This window comes from Phialemonium atrogriseum (assembly GCF_030411735.1).
Source record: "Phialemonium atrogriseum strain 8032-3 unplaced genomic scaffold QBC33scaffold_62, whole genome shotgun sequence".
In the NCBI taxonomy this organism is placed as follows: Eukaryota; Fungi; Ascomycota; class Sordariomycetes; order Cephalothecales; family Cephalothecaceae; genus Phialemonium; species Phialemonium atrogriseum.
Genome location: NW_026848199.1, coordinates 1 through 25,520, shown reverse-complemented (window position 1 = coordinate 25,520; position 25,520 = coordinate 1). Strand labels below are relative to the sequence as shown.

General features: G+C 56.1%; 9 protein-coding genes across 9 annotated transcripts; 6 read left to right on the top strand and 3 right to left on the bottom strand.

Moving 5' to 3' along the window:
• Positions 1-471: 471 nt before the first annotated feature.
• QBC33DRAFT_337738 (cytochrome P450) lies at positions 472-2,938 on the top strand. Its single transcript, XM_060423719.1, has 4 exons — positions 472-1,038; positions 1,107-1,234; positions 1,306-2,529; positions 2,675-2,938. The coding sequence occupies exons 1-4, from the start codon at positions 880-882 to the stop codon at positions 2,877-2,879; spliced, it is 1,716 nt and encodes a 571-aa protein (XP_060277863.1). The 5' UTR covers positions 472-879; the 3' UTR covers positions 2,880-2,938.
• Positions 2,939-6,566: 3,628 nt separating this feature from the next.
• Positions 6,567-6,970, top strand: QBC33DRAFT_582231 (uncharacterized protein; the record flags this gene model as incomplete). The annotated part of the gene is made up of 3 exons (XM_060431327.1): positions 6,567-6,691; positions 6,766-6,782; positions 6,897-6,970. The coding sequence occupies 3 exons, from the start codon at positions 6,567-6,569 to the stop codon at positions 6,968-6,970; spliced, it is 216 nt and encodes a 71-aa protein (XP_060277862.1).
• Positions 6,971-9,480: 2,510 nt separating this feature from the next.
• QBC33DRAFT_553495 (acyltransferase LovD) lies at positions 9,481-11,476 on the top strand. Its single transcript, XM_060429419.1, has 4 exons — positions 9,481-9,754; positions 9,818-10,082; positions 10,167-10,881; positions 10,950-11,476. Exons 1-4 carry the CDS (start codon positions 9,655-9,657, stop codon positions 11,103-11,105), a joined length of 1,236 nt encoding a protein of 411 aa, XP_060277861.1. The 5' UTR covers positions 9,481-9,654; the 3' UTR covers positions 11,106-11,476.
• QBC33DRAFT_553492 (uncharacterized protein) lies at positions 11,425-13,014 on the bottom strand. The gene has a single exon (XM_060429418.1). The coding sequence runs from the start codon at positions 12,611-12,613 to the stop codon at positions 11,522-11,524; it is 1,092 nt and encodes a 363-aa protein (XP_060277860.1). The 5' UTR covers positions 12,614-13,014; the 3' UTR covers positions 11,425-11,521.
• A 475-nt stretch (positions 13,015-13,489) lies between these two features.
• On the top strand, positions 13,490-15,316 carry QBC33DRAFT_553489 (putative chaperone protein). Its single transcript, XM_060429417.1, has 3 exons — positions 13,490-13,643; positions 13,765-14,109; positions 14,179-15,316. Exons 1-3 carry the CDS (start codon positions 13,559-13,561, stop codon positions 15,150-15,152), a joined length of 1,404 nt encoding a protein of 467 aa, XP_060277859.1. The 5' UTR covers positions 13,490-13,558; the 3' UTR covers positions 15,153-15,316.
• QBC33DRAFT_605041 (uncharacterized protein) lies at positions 15,168-17,504 on the bottom strand. Its single transcript, XM_060432264.1, has 2 exons — positions 16,769-17,504; positions 15,168-16,682 (listed from the first exon to the last, which is right to left on the bottom strand). Exons 1-2 carry the CDS (start codon positions 17,076-17,078, stop codon positions 15,502-15,504), a joined length of 1,491 nt encoding a protein of 496 aa, XP_060277858.1. The 5' UTR covers positions 17,079-17,504; the 3' UTR covers positions 15,168-15,501.
• Positions 17,505-18,434: 930 nt separating this feature from the next.
• QBC33DRAFT_553482 (ferrichrome-type siderophore transporter) lies at positions 18,435-20,740 on the bottom strand. The gene has a single exon (XM_060429416.1). The coding sequence runs from the start codon at positions 20,608-20,610 to the stop codon at positions 18,796-18,798; it is 1,815 nt and encodes a 604-aa protein (XP_060277857.1). The 5' UTR covers positions 20,611-20,740; the 3' UTR covers positions 18,435-18,795.
• A 780-nt stretch (positions 20,741-21,520) lies between these two features.
• Positions 21,521-23,336, top strand: QBC33DRAFT_337546 (major facilitator superfamily domain-containing protein). Its single transcript, XM_060423718.1, has 4 exons — positions 21,521-22,007; positions 22,105-22,623; positions 22,702-22,843; positions 22,923-23,336. The coding sequence occupies exons 1-4, from the start codon at positions 21,610-21,612 to the stop codon at positions 23,295-23,297; spliced, it is 1,434 nt and encodes a 477-aa protein (XP_060277856.1). The 5' UTR covers positions 21,521-21,609; the 3' UTR covers positions 23,298-23,336.
• Positions 23,337-24,146: 810 nt separating this feature from the next.
• Positions 24,147-25,283, top strand: QBC33DRAFT_605037 (uncharacterized protein; the record flags this gene model as incomplete). The annotated part of the gene is made up of 3 exons (XM_060432263.1): positions 24,147-24,218; positions 24,257-25,031; positions 25,068-25,283. 3 exons carry the CDS (start codon positions 24,147-24,149, stop codon positions 25,121-25,123), a joined length of 903 nt encoding a protein of 300 aa, XP_060277855.1. The 3' UTR covers positions 25,124-25,283.
• Between the last annotated feature and the right edge of the window lie 237 nt (positions 25,284-25,520).

The following is a 25,520-nucleotide window of genomic DNA, read 5'->3' as shown; positions in this document are numbered from 1 at the left end:
GCCGGCCGGGTTCTTTTTATATACGGGCCCCCGCCCCACACGTGCGCCGGGGTGGACCCCATTTTACAAAATTTGTCAAAACAAACCCAACGTGCGGCGCCCCCCCCCCCCCCCCCCCCCCCCCGGGGGGGACCCCAACCCCAACCTCCTGCTCATTCCCATTCCCTGCTCATTCCCCTCGCTGCGTGATTCTGCCTGGCCCTCCGCCGCCTGCCGTCTGCCGTGTCAGTCAAGATGCACGGACAGCAACACATGCTTCGAAGGCACAGACAGTTAGGTACCCGGCCCACACCAGCTGCAGGCTGGGCAACATGGACGACAACGAAGCCATTTGCCGGCTGGGGAAATGCCTTCCCCACTCGGGCAACCCCGCTTCGCATGGCGTCTGCATCCCCACACACCCACGGCAGTAGATCTGATATTGCGGAGAGAGACATTGCCTGGCTTGCGATTGGGCCTGTCTTCCGAGGTATCTCCAATCTCCACCCGTTTCCTATAATTGACCGCATTCGACATGGCAATAAAGTGCCCGATACCTTCCTTTTGGAATAGCACATTCTTGAACGTCCTGTCTGGACGCTGTCAGACCAACCGACAGAACATTCCATCGAGTTGCCAAGCTCGTTGCCGGCTCGCGCTGCAACAGACTGTCACACCCTTTCCCCAGATTCGGGACTTCGCCCATCCAACTTTTTTCAGATTTGAAATTGGATCACGGTCTAATATTCCCCTCCCCGGTGCATAAAAGACACTTCGTTTGCCCCCCGCCCCTCGTTGAGACCACAGATTCGACCTGCATCGTGGGAACACCACACACACCTCCCTAATCTCCCGCCCCCGGTCCCTATTTCCCCGAAGTATACCCACCCCCTGTCTGCAATGTTCTCAGAGCGCATCCTTGAGCTGGGCAGTCTCGCGAGCCTCCGGGAAGCCTTTGGGGAGACCTCGCCATGGACTGCCGTTGCCACCTTCCTGGCTATCGCCGTGTTCGCCGTGGCGGTCGACTACGCCCGCATGCTGCGGTTGCGGTCCAAGATGGTTCAGTGCCACCCCTTCCTCCATATTGTCGAACATCAAAGGGCACATTTGACTGACGTCGATCGCAGCCACCCGGTCCGTTCCCTCTGCCTATTGTGGGGAACACCTTCATGCTCCCCGAGTGCAAGCCCTGGCTCTGGTTTGAGGAGCTGTCCCACAAGTACCAGAACCCCCTGATCACTGTTTGGATTGGAAGGTAAGGATTGACATGGCTGTGCAATAATAATATCATGTAGTGTTCCTTCATGCTGACACATGCATCATCAGGAACCCTACCATCTGGCTCAATGATGCCTGGACCGCGTCTGAGATCCTCGACAAGCGGGCTGGCATCTATTCGTCGCGGCCTAGGATGGTCGTCTTCGCCGAGCTCGGTGCTGGCCAGAGCAACATGGTCAACATGTACACCACGACCCCCGAAGAGCGGGAGCGGTGGCGTATCCACCGCAAGCTGATGCACCACGCCGTGGGCACCCAGTCCATCCGCAGGTACCGCGACTTCCAGAACGACGAGAGCAAGCTCGTGGCCCACGAGCTCCTCTCGAGCCCCGCCGACTACGTCAAACACTTTGAGAGGTACGCCACCAGCGTCGTGTCCATCATCGGCTTCGGCCGCCGCGTCGAGAGTTTCAACGACCCCATCATCACCGAGGTCATCGCCGTCATGCACCTCGCAGCCGACCTGAACGTTCCCGGCAAGTCCTTCCCCATGCTGATGGAGACCTTGCCGTGGCTCGCCAAGGTCCCCAACGCACTCGCCCCCTGGAAGTACGGCCTGGGACGCAAGCGCGGCACCGCCTTCTTCTACGCCCTGGCCGACGAGGTTGCCAAGAGGGTCGGTCACGAGGATTCCTTCGCCAAGTACCTGTTCTCTAAGCGGGAGGAGTCGCGGCTGTCTCCCGACGAGATCGCCGCCCTGAGTGGTAACCTCTTTGGCGCCGGCAGCGACACGAGCAGCAGCACCCTCATCACCTTTGTCCTCGCCTGCTGCGCCTTCCCCGAGACGCTCAAGCCGGCCTGGGAGGAGCTGGACCGCGTCGTTGGGCAGCACCGGAGCCCGCACTTTGACGATGAGCCCAACCTGCCCTACGTCAAGGCGTTCGTCAAGGAGGTGCTCAGGTGGCGCCCCGTCGCCATCATGGGCGGTCAGCCCCACGCGCCGACCCAGGACGACTACTACAAGGGCTACTTCATCCCCAAGGGTACCTGGATCCAGGGCAACCTCTGGGCCATCCACCGCAACGAGCGTGAGTTCCCCGACCCCGACCGCTTCAACCCCAACAGGTTCATCGCCGGACACGAGGACCACCGCCCCTTCCCCGGCGAGAGGGGCTACATGACCTTTGGCTGGGGCCGCCGCGTCTGCACCGGACAGGCCCTCGCCGAGCAGGGCACTTGGATCTCCGTAGCGAGGCTGCTGTGGGGGTTCAATATCAGCAAGAAGCAGAGGCCTGACGGCAGCTTTGTCGATGTGGACATCTTTAACTACACGTAAGTCATCCCTCCCCCGTTCCCCCCTTTTTCCTCTTTTCCCCCCTTTTCCCATTCACACTTCCCATTCCCATTCCTTTCGAGCCGAATAGCACAGGTAAAGATAGATGGGGGCTAACCGTTGCTCCCTTTCCCCCCTTTCCAGCAACGGACTCAACATGCGGCCCCGACCTTTCGAGTGCAGCTTCACGCCGCGCAGCGAGGAGATCCGCGCCACCATCGAGAGGGAGGGCCGGCTGGCACTGCAAGACTTGGAGGAGTACAGGGGCGAGACCAAGTACCGCATGTCCACCTTCTACCAGGAGAGCACCCGCGCACTTGAGCTCTATGGAGATAAGAAATCATCTTGAGAAACCGTAAATGCCGGAAGGCGGTGACGTGCCCCGACTGGGGGAGCGGTGGAGCGGGGGAAGGGGGAGGGAGACTTTGGAATGACGTGGCTGCATGTACGTGACATTCCGTTCTAGTCCGGGTCCTCGACAGCATCAGCTGGAGAGGTAATCAGCGGGGACAGATGGCTCGCGTGGGAGGTACATGTGAGTGCTTGCTTTCTGGCTGCAAACCAGACAATAGAATGTATATAGGGGTAACCCAAGTCACCGTGAGAGTCACATTATCGATTGCCTTGTCTTGCTTATCGCGGCTTGTGGTATGATGCTGGATCCGGCCTTCGGTGATATTCCTCCGGGGCCTTGTCCTGGGTATGCTATGGCTGGTTCACCAGACTGAACACGATCTGCCGACGGTTCTCAGCGAGCCGCCTCGGCCCCGTTGTCGCGTGACTGTACGAGCGCATCCAAGCATGCTAGTTATCTCCGATACCTGATCGGAGAAGCCAGGACGTGCGCTCGGTTGGTCCATCCGATTGAGCCACGGCACACCAAGGGTAACCCCCCTCTCTTCGCCAAGCGGGGGCGCACCACCACTCCTCACGGCAGAGGCAGACTGTAGCCTAAGGTGTAAGGTGCCTATCTACATATAATAGTTCCCCATCACCGTCAAAGGATTCGGCTACGAGCCGACTGGTCGTTGGGCAACACTCCGAACTGACCCCGAGACTGCGCCGCTAGCCCCGGCTTATGAAAGCCTGGCAGTCGAGCGGCCGCCTCGAGCATTGTCGCTGCCAGCTGCCAGCTGGACACTTGCCGAGCTGCGGCACTGAGGAGTGGAGTGGAGGCTTCGAGCCTGATCGCTGTCGTTGGAAAGGGCCGGCACTGTTTGTGCCCAAAAACGGCTTGATGATTCGACCAAACCCGGTCCTGCCCATCTATGTATGGCCGCTTCTGGGGTACTAAGTATTGCACGAGCCAAAAACAAGACTGGCGTCTGCGTCTGCCTGTTCTCCCAGACGCGAATGCGGGTGTTCGGGGTCTTGCTTCCCTCCGCATTTGTGTTGGTAGTCGGGGAAGTGGTGGCGTTTGGGGAATCTGGTCTCATTGGTCACAAGCCGGGGAGGACCTGGGCGACCTGGGCCTGATCCTCCACCCTATAAATAGTGTGCACTACCCCCGTCTGCAGCGTGCCCGTATATTTGCACGCTGTCGGAACAGTGTAGGCGTGGTTGACCGGGGCCATTGACCTGCCATTCATTAACTATCGTTCATTCATTCATTCATTCATTCGTCTGTCATTGATCTGTCAACGATCTGTCGCTGACCTACCTCCCCAGCCAGCCAGCCGGAGGTGATCCGACGCGCTCTGACGCATTTTGATGAGGGATGGACGACCTTGATGGGTAGCTAGGGAGGAGGTAGGGAGGTAGGGAAGTAGGGAGTCAGGGGCAGATGCCCCCACGCTATACCCAAGACAGAATGACTTCACCGCAATGGCAGATTGATTGATGAGAACCGGGATTGATGCTGTGATGGCAGGAAGGAAGCACGCAGTCCACTAGATGCCTCACAAGTTACCGCCATGCTTTTGCAGATCTTGTCGGATTCTGGTATGGGCGTGTCGGGGTTCCCTGTCCTGGCCAAGCGTCCCAATTCCCAATTCCATGCTGGCGGGTGTCCCGACGCGCAGTGCTGGGACCGATTTCATTGGCGGGGAGGTCGCTTGGCGTCAGTAGGATTGGATTGGCTTCTATCGTTTCCCTTTTCGGGGTTCGCTATTATTTGTCGCGGGGAAAGGGGCGCGAGCATTAGTGGAGGGAGGGCAGTGTAATTAAATTGGACGAGCAGGAGGCAGGCAGTCTTCGCCTCAGCGCTGATCTCCCCATCTACCGCAGGATGGGATTTAGTTCTCCGTGTGTGGAGTAATTCCATGTACTCCGTACAGTACATACCTATGGCTGCACCTCCCTGCGAGTTGGCGTTCGGGCCGGGAGAGCGTCGGCGGTTAAGGGATAATGTCGGTGGGGCTCTTCACTTTGTGGAAGAAAGGACGGCGCCATGAGTCTGGACGACGCGTCGCGGCTTCTCAATTTGGGCGAAAAGACGGCCCAAAAGAACCCAAAGCGATTCTGCCATTTCCCAATTCCTTGTCAGGCGTGCCTGCCAAGGCGGCAGGGCGGGCAGGAGACAGAGTAGAGGGGCTGCAAAACTGCCGCAAATCGCAAATCGCATGTCGCATGGTCTTTTGCGGAGCATTTGAAACCTGTTCTTCGTCCCAAAATCGCCATGTGGGGAAAGGGGGATTTTCCCTCCCGCTCCCACAAGGCGATGATGTTACGGATTGGCAGGATGAGATGATGAGATGAACGGTTCCGTTCCCGGATCGACTCGGTCGCAACACTCGATTTGCTTGGTACACCCACGAATTAAACCTCCCGAGTTGGAGGTTTGGTACACCGGTGCGGGGCATTTGCGCTGTCTCCTCGTCTCCAGTGACCCAAATGGTTCTGCGATGCCATGCTCCCGTAGATTCCGCATTAAGAAGGAACCTACTACTGCGTATGTACTGTACATACATAGGTAGTAATTAGGTGTAGATGAGCAGGTCCAGGACTGATTTAGGTAGGAATTAGGATCCATTTCCACGTGTTTGCCCCCCCCCCCCCCAAAAGTCCCCGCTGCCTGACTTTTTTTTTCTCCACGCATCATGACTCGGTAGGTACCTCTCTACTATGTAGTAGTCTCCAATCCACGGGTTCTAGCCATACCGGCACCGCCGAGCGGAAGCCACTTTCCTACTATGTACCTACTCCGCCCGCCGTACTTAAGAACGGCCCAACTTCTGCCCAACCATCGAAGCTCATTCATCAATTGCTTTGCTTAGATTGGGTTGATCAGACCCATTCCTGGCGATTTTGGCCCGTCGCTTTGTCACAGGACAGAAGGTTCAGAACACACTAGAGTACATGCTAGCCCAGCCTTGGACTAGCGTACTCTGCAGAGAACCGCTACCTGAGGGTTCCAGAACTCGAGTACTTGAAATCCCCCCCGGTTAGCATACTGTGTTACAAAATACGCTAGGCACATCTGTCCGTACCCGAACGCCAGTGTCGGATCCCATCCATGCAACATTATTCCGTGCGCATTCCATGCACCCATCCCTAGGTTCTTTCTCTTCCATCTCTGACACCCTCGGCCCGGTTCGGTCACCCATGCCCGCCTGAGCGATTGGAGATTGCGGATTGGAGAGTCGGGCCTGATTCTGATTCGCACGCAGCCCTTTGTACAGTACCCCCCCATACAGTACACTCCCCTGCGTACCAGCTACCTATGTCTGAGACTCCGTGATGGGACTACATACGCAGTACGAATATGTCAAGCCGGGAACCGTCTCCTGGGGTCGTCCCTTAGCGTCGGTCCACTCGTCTTTAATGCTTGATGAGCTTAAATACAACTTCGTTCCCACCTGCATTCCTGGCCGCCTCCCTTATTCTCGCCCTCCACAGTTTAACGACACGAACAGATCTGTACACTGTGCACGCACTACCCAGACATATATACCTACAGATCAGCACACTCTCGTCTCCGTTGCCTTGCTCACTTCCAACCACCGCCGAGCCCGAATCCCAAACCCGCCCGAACCCACGCCGTCTTCGCAAACCAGCCCCGCATCGCCAGCCCGCCAGCCCGCCCGGCGCCATCACCATGTGCGACTACACCCAGAGAGAGTACTCTTGCGGCCACTTCCGTTGGATCGCGTCGAAATGGTGCAGAGACTACACCGTGACACACAAGAGGTGCCAACCGAACGTGACACACTTCGAATACCGGTATGTACAATACCAAGTCTTTTTGGGAGATGGCATACGCACCAGACACGACAAGAGAGCTAACTGGCATCCAGCGCAGAAGAGATTTGCGGTATGTGATCGGCCTCCCCACTTGTTCTGGGCCCCGTCCGCCCCAGCGACTCCACCTAATCTACTTGGCCACCCATTCCACCTTCGAGCGAGCTGATGGCTGACTTGACTACAGGCGAGTGCAAGCCGAAAACTTATCCTGCCTGGGAGAGCATGATCAAGCGCAACAAGCAGACCTTCAGCCTCTAGACGATCTGAAGTCCGACCCGCGGGGACCGCCGCCCGGGCGCCCTCTCAAAGACCGACGAACATGACGCTCTCTCACATGCGATACACATGACAATCTTACGCACCCCTTGTCTTTTTTTTCTTTTTTTTTTTTCCATCCTCGGACGGCGTCGATATAGATCAGCGAAGGGAATCAGAAACCGCAAGCGACTTTGAATTTTTATTTTTTTTCTGGGCCGGCGAAAGGGAGATACCACCACCTGGGATAGACGGGAAAGACTGCTGATGCTTTTGGTGCAACTGCGATGGGGTTTGTTTTGCTGTGTCTTTCTTATTCTGTACCTTGTACACGTATCGCGCCGTGCAGCACATACATGCCTTGGCAGGGAACTCGGGCATTGGGTGTTGGGTTGGTGGGCAGATGCACTGGCGTTTGGACAGGGATAGAAGATAGAACTAAACCGAACCGAGTTCGGGGTCTTTTGACCCTTTTTCATTGCTTTTTCCTCTCCCTTCCCCCCTCGTGCTCTTTTCGTTCGATCTCTGGGTCTCTTTTTGCCCAACCCCCACCACACACTGCCCCCACCAAAACTCGCCGTAACGCATTTGGGAATCGGGCTGGCCAGGATTTGTATATTATTATCAACGCTTTCCTCGCCCTGAGGTCTTGGGACATTGGGCCGGGGCGCATCGTTGATTACAGCTCAGCCTCCACGGCATTCGAACTTGCTCCGGCCGAGTAAAGATGTAGTCGTTGTTCTTGGGTGGGTGGGTGCTGTGTTCTACATAGGTACCTAGGCATGGTTGCTTGCTGAGGTGGCTATCAAGGCACCTAAGCCCATGCCCGGCCCGTTGCCAGCTAGGCCCTGCCGGTAGAGAGCTCCACGGTCCCCAATTTCCGGAGCGAGGCCCTGTTGTTGAATTAGCCTAAACTCGCCTAAGCGGCTGCCGGACGGTCCCGCGCGTCGTCTGAAAAGGGATAGCACAGAGCAAAAGGGGATGCAGAATCATTCCACAGGCGCCCGAAACGGCCATGATGCTTGCCATGCTCGCGCCGCTGCGCCGCTGCGCCGCTGCGCCGTTGCGCCGTTTCGTTTCGGAATGCCGCTCCCTATCCTTCTCGAACCCGACCCACCCCTTGGCTAATCGACAAGCTCCACCCCACATGTTCCTCCTCTTTTACCCGAAAACAACCACCACAGTACGCATATAGCAGACGACTGGTGGAACCACGCTCGCTTTGCCAAATCCGGTACAATCGCCCGGCAGACCAAACAACCCTCACCCCCCTACCCGCCCGGGAAACCGCTGAAACATGGTTGCCAAGTTGCTAGACCCCACACTCCCAACGAGCCCCAAACCCTCCCGTCTCTCACCCGCCCTCGCTCACCGAGTTATATCAACCCTGCATTAAGGGCCGCCGGTTGGCCCACATCTCGGACTGTCAGCCGAGCCGCAACTTGACCTTCCCCTTTCGGGCAGCCTCCAAGTCGCAGGCTCGCAAAACGGCGCCGTCACCGCCCTCGCCTAACCAGAGGCATGTGAAAGGAAGAGGGGAAGTCATCCTGGGGATTATCGACTGATGTGATTGATCCTGCCTGGTCTAGGCCACTGCCCCCCCCGCATTACGTGTTCCGCCAAGATTTGATGCAGACTCTCACCCTACGTACGTCGGTGAAGAAGGTTGGACAGACCGGTGCGGAGAGCTCGGTCCTCGTTTTACCTCGAAGCACGCGTGCCACCAACACCTCCATTCATATGTCATGGCCATGTCGTAGACCGCATCATGCTGTTGGACTCGAATATATGACGCTGATTCTCGGTCGCTGGGTTGCTGGGTTGCTGACATATACCTATATACGGTACGGATCCGTATATTGGTTGAGTGGCGCAGAATCTGCCCTGTGTCTATCAAACAACGGTAGATCCCCTGGCGCTCAAAAGAGAACGTCACATATGCGTTCCCGCAAACCCCCTTGGCATGCGACACAGTTCATCTGATATGACAGACCCCCGCGACCGTGCCCGCGTCCGCTTTGGTTCATGTGACTAGAGAACCAGGTTTGTAGATCGGGGTATCGCATCGGCGCACCCCGTAGTCAGGCTGAAGACGCCCCGAACGTCAACCTGAATACCCGCAGCCTGGGTGCAATCATCAGTCGTAGTTCACAATGAGGGATGCTGTGCTTTTGGCTGGGCCATCAAGTTCGATGCCAGAAGTCCTGGCCAACTGCAAAGCCCATGGCTCTGCCTCCAAAGGCTCCAAAGCGGCGATAGATTGGCGACAACACTCGCCATTTGCCCTGCTGCGGCTGCGGCTGCTAAGATTCTCTTGTAATAAGTAATCGTTGCTTAATTCAATACGAAGTGTTTTCCTGATTTCTTGATTTTCGCATGGGTTTAGACGAACAAAGGCCGAAGAAAGCTGCAATACTGTGCCGTGGACGCCCGTAATATCGTTCTTGGAAATAAGTTGTCGATCCTCGCGTCCGTCGTATTTTTTTTTGCCTTTGACCCCTGGCCAATGAGATGGTAAGTAAGACTTGGTGTGACTCAACGTCATGCAGTAGCCCCTCCACAACCGGTCCTTCAAGCTCGTCGCATACTTTAATAACGGTGGAGCGGTTCCCGTGAGACGTTGGCTTCTCACTAGCACAGTCGGCTCCCAGCAACAAGAACAAGAGCAATCTTCAATCTGCGCCGCCATGGAGAAATTGGATAAAATTTTGAAGAGTTACGTCGCTGAGGGGGACGAGACGAAGGAGAAGGTATTTGGCGCAGCTTTCAGCGTGGTGAACAAAGACGGTGAGACCTAATTAGTTTCGCCATATCTTGTCTCGGCATGCTAATCATCAAGTACCTAACCAGGAATCATCTACCAAGGTGCAGCTGGACGGACAGACCTGCCAGTAACATCGCCCAGATTCGCCACCGACTCCTTTTCGTGGGTGGCCTCATTGACCAAGATTATCACTGCAACGGCCATCATGCAGCTTGTTGAGAAGGGCCTGACAAAGCTTGATGATGACGTGCGGCCACTGGTGCCTGAGCTGGCTAAGATGCAGATCCTTAGAGGCTTCGACGAGGACGGCAAGCCCATCTTGGAGGATAACGTAAAGCCTATCACGCTTCGGTATGCCTTCGGTTTCAACGCTGTTTCTCTTGTCCACATTTCTGGTCCAGTGCCATTGCCGACAAACTAACAATGGCACCTCAGCAATCTTGTTACGCACACCGTTGGGCTCGGCTACGATGTGGCTGACCCCGATCTGATGAAGTGGTCTGCCGCTGTTGGTCGCACCGTTACGAACCTGTCCTTCACGTTTGACGGATGGAACACCCCCCTGAAGTTCGCCCCAGGGGATGGATGGTACTATGGAAGTGCCATGGACTGGGCCGGCAAGGCTCTAGAGGCCGTCACAGGACAGTCGCTTGGCCAGTACATGACCGAGAACATCTTCAAGCCCCTGGGCATGCACGACACGACCTTCCACCCACTGAACCTGGCAGAGAGGGCCAAGGATCGCAAGGTAGCCTGCTCGTTCCGCGATGCCGATTCAGGCCTGCTGTCGATCGGGGCCCAACCAACCCCCGTCGACCCGCCAGCCGAAAGCGGCGGGGCCGGCCTCCATACCACTGCGGCGGACCACGTGAAGGTGTTGCGTGCCCTGCTCCGGGCACTGTCAGGGGACGGGGATACGCCCCTGGTCAGTAAGGAGACTGCAGAAGAAATGCTGCGGCCACAGCTGTCCGAGGTCCAGCAGCAGATGCTACAGTCATTGACTGGTCAATTCCACGACGCAATGGCTCCCGAGTTCCCGCTCGGAACGCCCCTGAACCACGGCATTAGTGGAATCATCAATACCGAGGACGTGGTGGGGAGGAGGCGGAAAGGGAGCATGATGTGGATCGGCATGTGCAACGGCCACTGGGTAGGCTCTCCCTAATATGTTCCCACTTAGTGTACCCGAGGGCTGACAGTGATCGATGAACCCAATAGTGGATTGACCGCGAGACGGGCATTGCAGCCACCCTTCTCGTCAATGTGCTTCCTCAGCCAGATGCGGTGGTAAACAAGCTTTACAATGAGCTCGAGGATGCGGTTTATGGAGAATTGCTACCGAGTTTGAAGGCACGGTGTGGCGGAAGGAAATAACCAGTGCCAGATGCCAGATGCCAGATGCTCCGCCGGCTACAAAGTCGACCAAGACCCTTGCCTGGGCTCTTCTCGTCCTGGCCGATTGATACCACTTCAGATGTACACACGGCATGTGATGCCTACCCGTTAAATCTTGGCAGGATTCTCGGTACCGCCTGACTCACTCCATGGTATTGGCACAGGTTGCAATAGGGATTTGCAGATATTGGTTCCTACCAGATCTAGTGGGCGGTGAGCACTGTGTCTTAAACAAAGGAGGGTCATAAATAAATTAAAGTGTTAGAGAGAGGTAGAAGAGAAAAACCCCCACTGCTCCCCCTTTGCCATTAAATAGTAGCATACAAACCTCTCCTAAAAAAAAAATCGCCCCCCCCCTTCCTTAGAATTCATCTACTCCTTCCCACTGCTTCCTCCTATGCCCTAAAGGATCTGATGGCCGTACGAGGGCGACCTCTTCCCCGCTTGGCTGGCTCCTTATTCTGCGACTTTGAACTGATGACCAGGTAGGAAAGTGCCTCTAAGTTGGGCTCACGCGGAGAGGGGAGGGAATCGGAATCGGATGACCGTGATCTCTTGCGCGGGTTAGTTCTCGACGAGACTGATACAGCCCGGGACCGAGAATCCGAGACTGGAGTCTCGAAGCCAGCCGGCATGTCGAGAATGCTGGGAGTCTCGGAATCTGTGTCATTATCAGAGCAAGAGATCCAACCATCATTGTCAGTCTCTCTCGGGCCAGTCTCCCTCGGGCCAGTCCCTCTCGGGCCGAGAGGCATCGGCTTAACGCCCGGGGCAGAGAAGGAGAATAACGGGAGGGTAGGCACCTTGGACGCTGATGTTGGCTGACTGGAAGCGGATGGTTCTGCGTTAGCAACCGGAGATTGCCTGGCATCGCTGCTCATCGGACCAGCAACACCACTCCGTTTGCTTGGGACATCTTTCTCGCCCCCGGCGTTCCTGTTGCCTTTCATCGGACGGTCGCTGGCGGCGGCACCTGTCGTCGTCTCCACGGGCCGGGTGCCAGACGTCGAGAGGTTGAACAGAGATTGCCTCTTCTTGGTTTTGGTCGACGTGCTTTGGCACTGCGTCGCCTTGGGCGGCTGCGGCACGGTGGATTTGTTGGAAGGCTTGCGTACTATGCGACTCCTGTTAGTGTACTGCTTGTCTGTCCTTGTGCACGACGCCTTACCGCTAGTTCCGGCTCGGAAGGGTATCGGGGCCTGCGCAGACTTGGGCACGGGCAGGTCATCCGCCCACGAAACCGCCATTTTCAAACCTCGTCGCATTTTGACAGTGCCAGGAAATGTACAGTCGTAACTCCATGCCTCGTGGTCCCAGGGTAGTTTACCTCTCTTCGTGGGGGGCCCGACCTTATAATACTTCCAACAATTCACGCATTTGGCGGGGGTTTTTGCAGTCGGCGATGTTGTTCTCGTGCGTCTCTGCACATCTCCCACAAGCCCGAGGGTTTTTGCATTGATCTTGGAAAGTGGCCCGGCGCGAAGCATCTGTAGCAGAAGAGATCGAAGTGTGCCAAATTGGTCGGCCTGGGAGACTCGTTAGTTAACGGCGCCTTCTGCTCCACTGCAAGAGAGCCGGAACTTATGCGACGTCCGAGTACATGGCGCTGCGGGATTCCCCGCACACTATGTAGATGCCCCGGCGAACAAGCGTCCGGGCACTCTCCACATCCTTTACGGATGCTATCAGTTTACCTCTCCGCCAGTGAAATCGATGAAGATTCACACCGGGGTTAATGTCTCGCAAAGTTTGTTTGAGAGTTGCCCAACAAAAACCTGATCGGGAAATACACTCTCAGGGTTTGTAGCCGGAATTATACCAAGGACCGGAGAAGGTTTTAGGTTGGTGTAGGTACCTACCCAGCTACCTAGCCTGGTGGGAAGGGGCCTTTTTTTTTTTTTTTTTTTTTTTTTTTTTTTTTTTGTTTTTTCGTTTGCGGGGGCGCGGTTTGGTCGTCGCTGTCCTGTTACGGTTTGGGCCCATGCATCAGATAACCCTTTCTCTTGACACTCCACAAGTAGTTTAATAAGGTAGCGTTTGTGGCTAGGGTGTTGATAAGGAGGCTCCTCGTCATGCCAGCCACTGACGAAAGAAACCTCAATGAGGTTTGTGTTTTACCTATAATTGTGATTGTTATGCTCGCCGGATCGCCAAGGGGAATTTGAGAGTGCAGCTGGCTGGGCACACAGCGAAGCATTTTGTGTTTCAGGTAGCTCTTGTCACCTGGCAGCAGCTGCGAGGCTTCAGCAAGGCTTCAGGAGGTTGGTCCGTTTCAAATGCCTGTCACGGGACGAGTCACGTTACCTAGGATTGTCGACTCGTACGCGCATGATTTGATGGAGAGGGATGAGGCGTCAACTCAAGAGCATTGCAATTCCACCCACGTCCATCTCAGCGAGTGGAATTGGACCAATTTCTGTTGATCACAGGTTATGCCTCCAATCCTTAATACCCAGAGGCTCAACCTCGTCTTCCAAGCCCGTCCTGACATCCTCTCGGGCATTCAGAAAGCTGCAGGTAAATTACGGTTGCTCGCTGTGCTGTGGCGCTTCAAACGAGACAAGCCTTTCCCCCATTTCCTTCCCCATTCCATCTCTGCGTCCAGGAACAACCAGCTGATCCCCATGCTCTCGTCCAGATTCCCCGGCGAGAATAAACCTGTTCAACGACATCGCAAGCTTCGTGTACGACCAACTGTCCACTCCCTCCACCGACGAGCCCCTCGCGAAGCGACGCAAAGTCGATCCCAGCGAGGAGAATGGCCTCTCGACACCACGGTCCCTGAATGGAGCCCCAGCCGCTGCGGGATCCTCGGAGCGCTCAGCAGCCACGGAACCTGTCCTTCTAGAAATAAAAGACATTTCGGTAACAGTGCCTCAGCGCAAGAAATACAACCTGTGCTTCACCGAGAATTTTCTCTACGCGAGGACCAGCGCGTCTGCAGTTCCTGTGCAAGGCACTGTGTACGCCTGGAGAGACATTGGTATGGATACATACAGTGATACGGCCGTTTGCACTGGACCAACCAGATGGCTAACAATTGGTACCGCAGAGCATGCCTTCTATCTCCCGATTCCGGAGAAGTCCCAGATCCAGCACAACTACCTGCTGTTCCCCCGCGGATCTTCCCTCCCCTCGAAGACGACAAACACCATCGACACCGAGCCACTCGTATTTTCCGTCCCCTCCTCCGCCCCCAAGCCGGGAAGCATATCCGGCCCGTCGGCAAATGCCGCGAGTGCCGTCTCGGATAGCCACAGCAGCCTGTTCCACTGGGCCCTGACGACATGCCTGCGGTCGGCGGGCAACAGGGATTGCCAGCTGGTGGCCTCCGACCCCAAGATTTTCCACAGCGCCACCAAGCCGGCGTATCGGCCAAACGAGAAGGCCGTGTACGTCAAGGCCTTCCGCGGCAGCAAGGACGGCTACCTGTTCTTCTTGCCGACCGGCATCCTCTGGGGCTTCAAGAAGCCCCTGCTATTCCTGCCGCTGGACAGGATCGTCGCCGTGAGCTACACCAGCGTGTTGCAGCGGACGTTCAACATGGTGGTCGAGGTGGAGGCCGCCGACGGAGGTGATAACGAGGAGGTCGAGTTCGCCATGGTCGACCAGGAGGATTACCAAAACATTGACGAGACGTACGTGAAGCGACACGGGCTGCAGGACCGGAGCATGGCGGAGCAGAGGAAAGCGAGGCGCGAGTTGGCGGAGAACGCGAAAGACGGGAAGAAGAAGGACGATGGCGCCGCGGATGGGGCGGCGAACGGGGACGTTGCAGAGGGCGATGACGGGTTGACGGAGCTGGAGAGGGCAAGGTTGGAGGCCGAGCGGCAGCTGCAGGATGATGAGGACGAGAGCGAGGAAGACTATGACCCCGGCAGCGAGGGCGAGAGCGAGGGCTCGGGTGATTCAAGCGATGAGGACGACAACGACGGAGGCGATGGTGAAGGATACGATGATGAGGAGGAGGAGGAGGAGGACGACGACGACGACGAAGAAGCTGAGGCCTTCGACGTTGCCGGCTGAACGAGCGAGGCTGGCGAAGATGGATGCATGGCTATTCCGCCTCCGGCTGGGTCTGTGGCAGGTCCGCAGGGAGGGGGATGTTACTTTTTATGGGGAACGGTAGACGCCACTTGTTTGCTGGGTCGAGTTTCCTTTCAACTTTTTTTTTTTTTTTTTTTTGGGGGGGGGGAGGTGGGTGGGGGGACAGAGTAGACCAGGCGATCGGAAGCAACATCGAGCATAGCCCACGGGCAGAAGAAGAAGGTGGGAAATCGGCCAGGCTTGGCAGATGTTGGACCGTGACGTCTTGTCCCAACAATACACAATGCACAAAGCACTAACAAAGAGTATTTATTGTATGTCTACCAGATCATGAAGCTGGCTTGCCCGTATCCTCTTCCTCTTCCTTCTCACTCTTCCTGTCTTCGGGCGTGTCTTCCTCTGACGCAGGTGACCCATCATCGTCGTCGGTCTCTGATTTACGCCCCTCTTTCCTCTCCTGTTTATCAAGAACCTCCTTGACGTCGTCGCTGACGTCGCTGGTCCCATCCCAATCCACGTCGTACTCGACGGCGACCTTCTTGATGTCACCCCTCAGCGCGTTTGCGTCGTGCAGCAGTTGCTCCCACTTCTGCAGGTCGAACCCCCTCGCCTCGTAGAGGGCGTGCTGGCGCCTCGACACGGTCACGTTCATGGCGGATTTGTAGCTCAGGTCGTGGCTGATGTACAGGAACCAGAGATAGCCGCCCATGATGGTCGTCAGGCCGGCCAAGTAGGTGACGGGCTCGACGAGGTCCCATCCAAAGTCGGTGAAGAAGGTGGTGAAGAAGACGACCCCCCACCAGCCCGTGAGGACGGCGAAACCGCCCTTGGCGAGGCGGTGGGCGCCGCGGTGGGCGAGCATGTCGCAGTCGTGCTTGATCCTGGCCAGCTCGTCGATGCGGCGGCTCATCTTGCGCAGGCGCACGCGCATGTAGTGGGTGCGGTCGCCGAACGACGGCACCCCGACCCGCACCTCGTCGCCGCACCCCTCGATCTCGATGGCGAACTCGCGGCCCCGCGCGGCGTCCCGGATGAAGTCGCCCATCTCGGTGCTGCTGCTCCACCGCACCCAGCTCTTGTCCGCCCGCTTGCGCTCGGGGCCCTCGCGCCCCAGCCCGGAGTAGGACGCCACGTGGGTGGTGGGCCCGCCGCTCTTGCCCACGCCCCTCGACGAGGTGCCGTCTGCTTTCTTGTCCCGCGCCCTGGCCTCGCCCCGCGTCGTCGGCTTGTTGTCGCTGCCCATGGTGTCCTCGGCGCGGAAGTAGACGCTGGGGATCTTCTCCTTGCCGTTCACCGTTATCGGCGGCACTTCGGCCTGGATGAGGCGCTCGACGTAGGATAGCGGCTGCTGGGGGTGCACGAGCAGGGCGAGTGGCTGGATGGTCTCGCCGCTCGACACGCCCCGGGCGTTGTCTCCGTCTCCCGAGTCGTTCGATTCTTGTTGGGCTACGCTGATGGGCAGGGGCAGGACCAGCTTCAACAGGCGGGTTGGCGTCGTCAAAAGCTTCCCTGCGAACGCCATGACAACAGGTCAGCAATATGCCCAATAATTACTTGACCAAAATGACGGGGCCGGTCGAACGAGCAACGAATACCTTTTGTCATGGAATTGGCGTCTCTCCCGGCGTCGTCGGCGGGTGGCTTGTCGGCGTTCTCCCGGTGCCATGGCCGCTTGGCCTGGTGTTGTCGGACCTTGACTTCCTGCTCATGCTTGTCGAGCCCCTTCCGGTCGAGCCCCTTCGCTTTCTCATCGTACTTGTTGTCCCAACGCCGCGCTGAGAACGAGATGGGCAGACAAAGCCGAGGGTCAATCCCCGTGGGAGGGCATCGCGGCCTGGGAGCAGACGTTGGTAGTTTGACCCTCGTTGCCTTCAATGAGGGAAGGCATCGGAATGCATGGCGCATCGCGGATTTGGTTGCTGTGGACAGCAGCCTGGACTCTGGCTTTCGAATTGCTGGGGCATGTTCAGGTGCCAGGGCTGCATGATGTAGCGTTGTTGGGGGGACATAAATATAGTGACGTCACTGCCCACCCATCCAAGGCAGGGTCCCACCCGCGCACTTTCAGGATGATTCCGCGAGTAGCAGCAATGGCAAGCGCAGGACGCGGTCAAGAATGGAGAAACTAGGCTCAACCCGAGTCCACGAATGGAATATCGAGGTTTTCTCCTCGAGGACAGGCCGGGATGACGAAACGAAGGTGAATACGACATGGAAGGAGAAATTCTTTTTTGGACGCAGGCGCACTGGGAGTAAAAGCATCAAGCTAAAGGAGACGCTGGGGTGGCAAGGAATAGCAACGGGTAGAATAACACCGTGAAGTTACGCAGCGTGGTGAGTGGTAGGTAGGGCATAGGGGCATTCGCACTCCTCCTGGTGGTCCTCATTCCACTGTTTATAATAGCCACCTGAAATTGCACTGATACCAGCAGAACAGGGTTGCAACAGTAGAAATGGCGGCGAGGCACGCGGAGAGAGTCAGGAGGGGGCAAGTAGATAAGTGAAGAAAGGAAAAAAGAGAAAAAAAAGGGGGGGGACCAGTCCAATGGTCGAAACCGCACCTCGAGGTTTTGTCGTCATCGCTGGAGAACTGCCCGATAATCTTTCAGCCTGGCACGTAAACCAACTAGGCCACCACGCAGGCACAGTGGCAGGTCATAATTTGACATCGTATATAAATCCCTATCCCAAACCTAGGCCGGCCGTTCTGTCAGGAGACGTTCACCTTGGCCACCAACATGTGGAGGTGTGTACCCAGGTGTGCATATAACCTGGCCTATGCGCCATACCATATCTTGACAAGTGAATAACAGGAACTGATAGAAAGGCCTCAGTCCTTTCTCTCCGTTCACTTCCCTCCCCAACTCCCGCCCCTGCCTCCACAAGCATGTGCACCCAAGATTCCCAACGCACTGCTTCACTCCCAGTTTGAGCTCAGTGTCTGACCCCCCGTGGTGGGGACCTCGTAATTACTTGAGTGGCGGTGATCAGCCTGCTTCTAGGCAAGGAGAACAAGAGGGTATGCTGAATAATTATATGGAGGTAATGTGGGTAGAGGTGTGTTTGTTGACGTGGCGACCTACTAGGGACATTTAGGTATGTACCTCAGGCAAGTTTTCACTCGTCTCTCACAATTCAAATAAATGGAACTTCAGAGGCTCAAATGTAATTATCTGCCAAGGGAGGGGAGCTTCGCTCGGTCCTCCTCCTCATGGGGCAGAATCATCGGCCCATCACGCTACACGTCTGACATCAGTCAGTCCTGTGTCCTGTACCGTTAAATAAACTTGAGAGGTATCTATCTATATTGCTAGAAATAACAAAGAAGCCAGAGGCTATGTGCTTCGCCAATCAACTTCATTCATCTTCCCAAACAGCAGCTAATCAGTGTCCATGCCGCAGACACACTCTGATGCTAAGATTGTATGCTATGCGATCCATTGATCCAACCCGTCTAAATGCATTGTCTCCTGTGTTGAATAGGTATAATGCGGAATGATGCATTATGGAAAAGCATCGCTGAGATATGCGTCTAAGGCCGTCATGTTGATTCATGTGGGAAACGTCGTGAAACCGTCAAAAACAAAAGTGATCAAATAAATGACAAGATAGGCCTTCGATATCACCGCGAATTGGTGATGCCCGCACCTGCCTCGGGCTGGACCTGTTGGTCTGAAAGCCTCGAGTTCTTCAAAGCCAAGGCAAATGCAATCATTGGCACACACAACCAAATTCCGGCGATGCAGAGACGTCTCTGGACGTCCTGATAGCTCTCAATAATGGCGTCTCGGATGACGGTTCCCACGGGGTAGTGCGAGATGACTGAAAAGGGGGAGTGATAGACCGCCTCAGCTAGACTGGCATTTGGCTGGAACGCCAGATTTGCCTGTAGCGCCGGAAGGAGCGTCTGCGTCCAAATAGCCCCGGACAAGCAGGTGCCCAGCGCGCTGCCGACATTGTAGAAGGAAAGATAGAGCCCAGTCAGAATAGCGACGTGCTCGCGGGTTGCGGACGCCTGGATAGATGCCTGGGTCGGATACGCGAACAGGCCGCCAGCCAGCCCCAGGAGAACCTGCGCACCGATGAGACCGGACTTCGACTCTGCCGACGCGCCGCCGGGAAACTTGATGAGGAGGGCGAATGCGACCATGAAGATGCAGGTGCCGGCGACGATGATGTATTTGAGCCTGCGAACCATGAAGATGACCAACCCCACGATGATGCCACTGACGACGCCGAAAAAGGAGAAGAACGACTGGATGCGGGTGGCACTGTCGATGGAGAAGTCGAAGGCAACCACCAGGACAGTGTACAGGTAGTTTCCCTGGGTATACCAGGCAAAGTTGAGCAAACTTCGAACGGCCAGCGCGGCCCAGACGCCACGGTCGGTCAGGAGATGGAACGGGACGAGTGGGGCTCTTGCACCTCGCTTTTCCCAGATGACGAAGACGGGGACAAGAGCAAGGCCGATAAGCAGCGGGACAGCAATCTGCGGGTTGTGCCAGTTGTCGACCTTCTCGCCGGCCATCGTCAGGGGCGCCAGGACGAGGGAGAAGGCCGCCACCAGGCAAACGAGGCCGACAACGTCGAGGTGGTGAAAGAGCTCAGAGCCCAGCTTGCCGTAGCCGAGCAGCTGCAGAGGGGTTTCGTAGTCGGCCACGGCGCCGGACCTGCGAGCGCGGCGTTCGATGGAGTAGAGGGAGAAGAGCAACGGCACCGACGTGACCGAGCAGATGATGGCCCACATGCCAATCCCCCATCGCCAGGTTGTCACGCCCAGCACAGCGGACGTCACTTTGCCGCTGATCCACGTATTGACGAGATAAGGCATGGCGGGGATGTAGCTGAAGAAGACGCGAGCCCGCATCGAGGAGAAGTCGGCGATGAGGATTTCCATGAGCAGCACGATGCACGTGTAGCCGATCTGGTATATGACAGCGCCCGCGCAGAAGGCCTCGACAGAGCTGGCAGTGGCTTCGATGGCGATGCCGACGATGTATAAGATGGTCGAGAAAGCGAAGACCTCGAAGCGCCCGAAAACGTCGGCCGTCTTGGCGGCGGTCGGCTGGGCGGCGACGGCGACGACACTCCGCAGCACGTTGATGGTTGCCAGGTACGAGTGCAGGGAGAAGCTGGATGTTGCGTAGGGCTGGTACGTGGACCTGACTTGGCTTTCGAGCCCGTACGAGTAGCCGACGAGGAAGATGGAGGCGAAGACGAACACGCGCTCGGTGGTGGTGAGCTGGGCCGAGATGATGGCCATGCGGGCAACGCCCGGAGACCTGATGGACCGCAGGTCGGGTACCTCGCTGCTCCGGCCTGACTCGCCATCATTTTCATGCCGGCATGGTTCCTCGAGAGCGGATCGCTCGGTGGCGGCGCGGCGGAGGCCGTGACCCAGGAGCGGGGTTGCCTCGAGCGGGGAGGCGGTGGCCATGGCGCCGGTATTTTACTATTTTACCGGGGAAGACGTGGTGTGGCAGAGCGCTGGAAGCTACCGTGGAGCGCGTTCAGGGCGACCACCTGGGTTCGATCATGGGCGAACTCGTTCAAGAGATAAATAACCGGTGAACGAAAGTTGGGATTGTGGGAACGGGTAAGCGCAAGCAGGCAGCGGATCTGATAAGATAATCGGCGGATCTAACCGCATAGCGGGGCTTTCCTGGCCGATCTCGGCCTACATATATATGTACATGTACATACGGCACTAAGTACCGGGCTAGGTAGGCAACGATCCTTCGCAGAGCAGGCAGCCAAGCACCCAAGGTGTGCCGTCGCAAACGAGATGGATTGCTCAAATACACGCAGGCAGAGCCGACTTGATCTCCAAAGTTGGAAATATTACAGCCCTTTTTCCTCGTTTCTAAACATGGGACGCGGCACGATGTTGCACGCACCATGACACCATGCCGAGAACTGCCAAGGTAACCGTTACATTATTCATGCCCCACTTTGTGCACTGACTTCACTTGGAATTGCGTTAGGGTGCATATTATGCCCTTATAGCGATATATCTATCTATTTTGTCGACTCTAGTAGTGGGACGGTTGTTTAACTCGACGACAGGGAGATGAAACAGCAGAGATAAAATGAACATGGAAGATAAATAAAAAGGCAATCGTGGAGTGTTGAAGGTGTAACAAAGTTCGACGCTCGCGTTTGATGCGACTGGAGGTGCTCGGCTTTTCGGGGTTAGCAAACTGAATATTTTTCGTTCCGCTCGGAGCCGAGCATTCACTGAGGGGGGTGCATGTCATGACTCGACATATGAAGTCTTACATCTTCACCCGTCTTTTGAATGCCCGACGACGATTTCCTTCTGATGATCCAATCGCAAAGGAGAGACAAGATATAATTAATTATAAACTACCCGCCACGGTGAACGACGGCAGTTGACGACCAACCGATCCAGCGGCTGAACACCAACAAACTAGAAATGGCGACGGAGGGTAGAAAGCGGTTGTCTGTCGCCACACGCCGTGTCCTCGAAGAGCTCGGCCTCGCCTCCCTGTACCGCTCGCATGTCGACGTCAAGCTGTTGTGCCTGCAGCGCTTCGTGAGGCTGTTCGCATACGGCGCGTCGACGCTGGTCCTCGTCTCATTCCTTCGGGAGCTGGGCATCTCCCAGAGGCGCATTGGTCTCTTCATGACCTTAACGCTGACCGGTGACGTCGCCATTAGCTTTGTGCTGGCCCTGTTTGCCGATGGGGTCGGTCGCAGAGCCGTCCTGGCGCTCGGCGCTGCCCTGATGATCGCGAGCGGCGTGGTCTTTGCCCAGTTTGAGAACTACTGGGTGTTGCTCGCCGCGGCAGTTTTTGGCGTCATAAGCCCGAGGTAAGTCGGAGGAAGGAATATGCAAGACGCGTCGCGGGGTCTTGACCCTCGTACGGATGCTGTATATGACATGTTGGTTGTCTGACGCGGTTATTAGCGGACGAGAGATTGGGCCATTCCGGGCTGTCGAGGAGAGCACAGTCGCCCACCTGACCACTGCAGGCGATAGGAGTGACATCTACGCCTGGTACAGCCTTCTTGGGAATGCCGGGACGGCGTTTGGCATGATTACATGCGGACGGGTAATCCACCACCTGGACGAAGATCTCGGCTGGCAACTCGTCGATGCATACCGAATGGTCTTCTACGGCTATGCAGCGCTGGGCGTGGCGAAGATTACGCTAGCACTCATGCTCAGCAGTGCCGTAGAATTGGAGAAACCCGCCACCGAAGAGCAGCCAGCGCCCACCTCCACCAGCAACAGCGAGGAGACAGCGCCCCTTCTGGCAGGTGAGACGGCAGAGAGTGACGCGTCAGAAAGGGACACGGCCCCGAAGGCTGCCAACTCACGGGGACGATCATTGCTCTCGGGAATCAGTCGAGAGAGCGTCCGAGTTATGGTCAGCCTGTGCCTTTTGTTTGCGCTGGACAGCTTTGCCTCAGGACTTGCTCCTTTGTGAGTATTCTTGCCCGCAAAGTTGCTCATTAATTACCCCATCCTTGGGGGGTGGGGGGGGACTGACAGCTATCATAGGTCTTGGATAACATTCTTCTTCCGGTCACGCTATAATCTAGGGGAGGGCAAGCTTGGCCCGGTTTTCTTCACCTCGAGTATCATCTCGGCAGCCTCTGCAATTGTAGCCTCTTCCCTAGCTAAGCGTTTCGGAAACGTCAAGGTAAGAAGAACGACACCGAAGAGACTCACTACCTGTAGATGGTTGTTATTTTGGCTGATACACCCGGGATTTTTAATAGACAATGGTCTTTACCCACCTTCCATCAGCCGTATTCCTCGCGCTAATTCCGATTCCGAACGACGTACACCTCTCCGTCATGTTTCTTCTCCTACGCGCTTGCACGCAATCCATGGATGTCGCACCGCGCTCCGCCTTCCTGGCCGCCATCGTTCAGCCGCAGGAAAGGACGGCGATCATGGGCCTAGTTAACGTGGTGAGCACTGCTTCGCAGAGCCTGGGACCGTTGATCACCGGCGTGCTGGCCGAGTACAACTTCTTCTGGGTTTCGTTTATCTGCGCCGGAAGCCTAAAGGCGTGTTACGACCTCGGTTTGCTGGCTCTATTCAAGAACCACGAGCGAGACAGGGCGAGGCGTAGGAGTACAGAGGCTTGACTGACTGACTCGCCCGTTCTGTCCAACCAGACCCCTGCTCCTGGGACCCATCTTGTCCCTTGAGGCGCGAGACGGTGTCAAGGGTTATTGATAAATGCAGATATGCCCTCCTCACCCTCGATTGTTCTTTTCGTTTTCCGTTCATTTCTTATTAAGAGAAGATCAACACCATGGGAGACACGTTGTGACGCATTGGTCTTGACCTTTGCCTGCCCTTGCCCTTGCCTGCCCTTGCCACTCCAGTTCAGGGACTTTGGTGAAAAACGTGACTTCATACAGGCGACGTCCCCTACGAATTCGAAATATTGCCACTTATAAACACCACAAGCACGGCGGCGTATCTAATCATTGTCAGCAAGTTTCCCACATCTTGACACGACGAATCAATTGCTCACGCGGCGGTGGCGCCAAAGATCTCGGCCCTTCTTGCATTGGTCATCAGAGCAATAGCCGCAGCGAACGCAGCTGTGAACACGGCGACCATGACGAGCTTCGTAGCATCATTTCCAACGAAATATAATCCGGTAATGGGGCCGATGAGGAGAATCGCAGCTACTACAACGCTGACGAGGCTGACGGCAATGTATATGGGGCGCTCTTCAAAACGACCGATCCTGAACCTCCCATCTCGAGCAGGCTCTTCCTATCGAGGCAGAGTATTGTCAATCCCTATTAAGGACCTGAAAATAGAAGAGGACCAACGGTCAGCCGATTTACCTTGACTGGCCAGTATTGTCGTAATATCCGCGACAGAGAGTCTACCTCGGCAGTTCGCCCTGCATTCTTGCAATTTCCTGCCAACAAAACTCGCCGGTTATTTCGTCCTTCTTGGTTTGATGTGTGACAAGAATGCCGAATGTGGAATGGCTGCCTGCGAAGGAGGCTCCTCCATCTGCATTTCACCCTCCGACCAGGAGGAGCGTAAGTGGGCTGAGGTTCTGAACTACATCAACATGAAGGGAAATCGACTATTACACGCCGCGCACAAAAACCCGAAGAACATAACTCGATACGCTGTTCTCGGCGAAATCGACGGTACACCAGTCGAAGCCCTGCCGGACACGGGAGCCAGCGAGTGCTTCATATCCGCCAGCATGGTCCAGAAGCTCGGACTCTCGCAAGCTCCCGGCACGGAGAAAACGGTGACTGTCGCCAACGGGACCCAGACGCTGTCTCCCGGCTGCGTCCACGTGAAGTGGAAGTTTGCGAAGGAGCGAAAGACGCACCCCGTCAAATGCTGGATCCTCCCAGGCTGTGCCTACGACGTCATTCTCGGGAGCGGCTTCTTGAAGGCGACGCAGACGCTGACGAAATGGGTCAATCGAATCAAGCGGACTGTGGTTTCCTTGCCTCGAGACACTGGCTCTGATGTCATGCTGGTATCCCTGAAGTACGCTCGCGCACTGGGGCTGTCGATAGATGACAGTGCCAGCCATAAGCTCGAGCTAGAACTTGGAGATGAATCGACCGCATACACGTGTGGGCTTGTTCACGACGTCCAGTGGAATGTTGGGGATAGAGCCACGAGGTGCGACTTCTACGTTCTCGAAGATCTCAATGTGGACGTTGTCCTGAGTAGCGAGTATGTCTTCGACCTGGACATCTACTCCGAGTGCAGCGGTTACCTTTTCGATGTTGATGCCGGACAGGACCTGCTCGAGCTCTGCCATATCAGGCTTATTAGCCGTTACGGAGGCAGGCTCAACAAACTAGAGGAGCAGTTCTTCGAGGACTGTAGGTATTACTCCATGATATATGGAAGGTAATTAGTGGAGGAAGAGGGTCCGGGTATTCATTCCCTTGATCTCATCGCGGGGGAGAGGTAGGCCACAAGGTTAGGACGGGCCTTGTCGACCATTCCCGAGGCAAAGATTCGATCATTAAGAATGGGGGCGTTTTGTGGTAACCCGATGTGTTCTTTTGGGCGGCAAGGATGACATTGCAGCGTTCTGTTAGGACAGTTTCAATATTAATAGTCGCAGCCTGGTCCTCGAAGCCCATCTCTCCATTGGAATTCTCGGTCTAATCCATAATTACACCGCATATAGCAAGAGCTCCACTCGGTGTACGGCCGTTTTTCACTCCGTGTACGGCCTTTTTGAATTTCAGCCACAAGGTCCCACACAAAGCCCCGCAATGCTTACCGCCTACTAAATTTGGTGATAACCGACATTCCAACCACTCCTCTGTAATCATCACCACTACTTGTGCTAGCGACAGGAA

What these genes read in the sequence shown, in the direction of transcription:
- QBC33DRAFT_605041 (XM_060432264.1), bottom strand. Translation starts at nt 17,078, where the DNA reads ATGCGCCATGCATTCCGATGCCTTCCCTCATTGAAGGCAACGAGGGTC. An exon ending in CGCCAATTCCATGACAAAAG is followed by an intron (nt 16,683 to 16,768) that starts GTATTCGTTGCT and finishes TGGCGTTCGCAG; the next exon opens with GGAAGCTTTTGACGACGCCA.
- QBC33DRAFT_553495 (XM_060429419.1), top strand. Translation starts at nt 9,655, where the DNA reads ATGGAGAAATTGGATAAAATTTTGAAGAGTTACGTCGCTGAGGGGGAC. An exon ending in CAGCGTGGTGAACAAAGACG is followed by an intron (nt 9,755 to 9,817) that starts GTGAGACCTAAT and finishes GTACCTAACCAG; the next exon opens with GAATCATCTACCAAGGTGCA. An exon ending in GCATGTGCAACGGCCACTGG is followed by an intron (nt 10,882 to 10,949) that starts GTAGGCTCTCCC and finishes TGAACCCAATAG; the next exon opens with TGGATTGACCGCGAGACGGG.
- QBC33DRAFT_337738 (XM_060423719.1), top strand. Translation starts at nt 880, where the DNA reads ATGTTCTCAGAGCGCATCCTTGAGCTGGGCAGTCTCGCGAGCCTCCGG. An exon ending in TGCGGTTGCGGTCCAAGATG is followed by an intron (nt 1,039 to 1,106) that starts GTTCAGTGCCAC and finishes CGTCGATCGCAG; the next exon opens with CCACCCGGTCCGTTCCCTCT. An exon ending in ATCACTGTTTGGATTGGAAG is followed by an intron (nt 1,235 to 1,305) that starts GTAAGGATTGAC and finishes ATGCATCATCAG; the next exon opens with GAACCCTACCATCTGGCTCA.
- QBC33DRAFT_553489 (XM_060429417.1), top strand. Translation starts at nt 13,559, where the DNA reads ATGCCTCCAATCCTTAATACCCAGAGGCTCAACCTCGTCTTCCAAGCC. An exon ending in GGGCATTCAGAAAGCTGCAG is followed by an intron (nt 13,644 to 13,764) that starts GTAAATTACGGT and finishes GCTCTCGTCCAG; the next exon opens with ATTCCCCGGCGAGAATAAAC. An exon ending in GTACGCCTGGAGAGACATTG is followed by an intron (nt 14,110 to 14,178) that starts GTATGGATACAT and finishes TTGGTACCGCAG; the next exon opens with AGCATGCCTTCTATCTCCCG.
- QBC33DRAFT_553482 (XM_060429416.1), bottom strand. Translation starts at nt 20,610, where the DNA reads ATGGCCACCGCCTCCCCGCTCGAGGCAACCCCGCTCCTGGGTCACGGC.
- QBC33DRAFT_553492 (XM_060429418.1), bottom strand. Translation starts at nt 12,613, where the DNA reads ATGCTTCGCGCCGGGCCACTTTCCAAGATCAATGCAAAAACCCTCGGG.
- QBC33DRAFT_337546 (XM_060423718.1), top strand. Translation starts at nt 21,610, where the DNA reads ATGGCGACGGAGGGTAGAAAGCGGTTGTCTGTCGCCACACGCCGTGTC. An exon ending in GCCTCAGGACTTGCTCCTTT is followed by an intron (nt 22,624 to 22,701) that starts GTGAGTATTCTT and finishes CAGCTATCATAG; the next exon opens with GTCTTGGATAACATTCTTCT. An exon ending in AGCGTTTCGGAAACGTCAAG is followed by an intron (nt 22,844 to 22,922) that starts GTAAGAAGAACG and finishes GATTTTTAATAG; the next exon opens with ACAATGGTCTTTACCCACCT.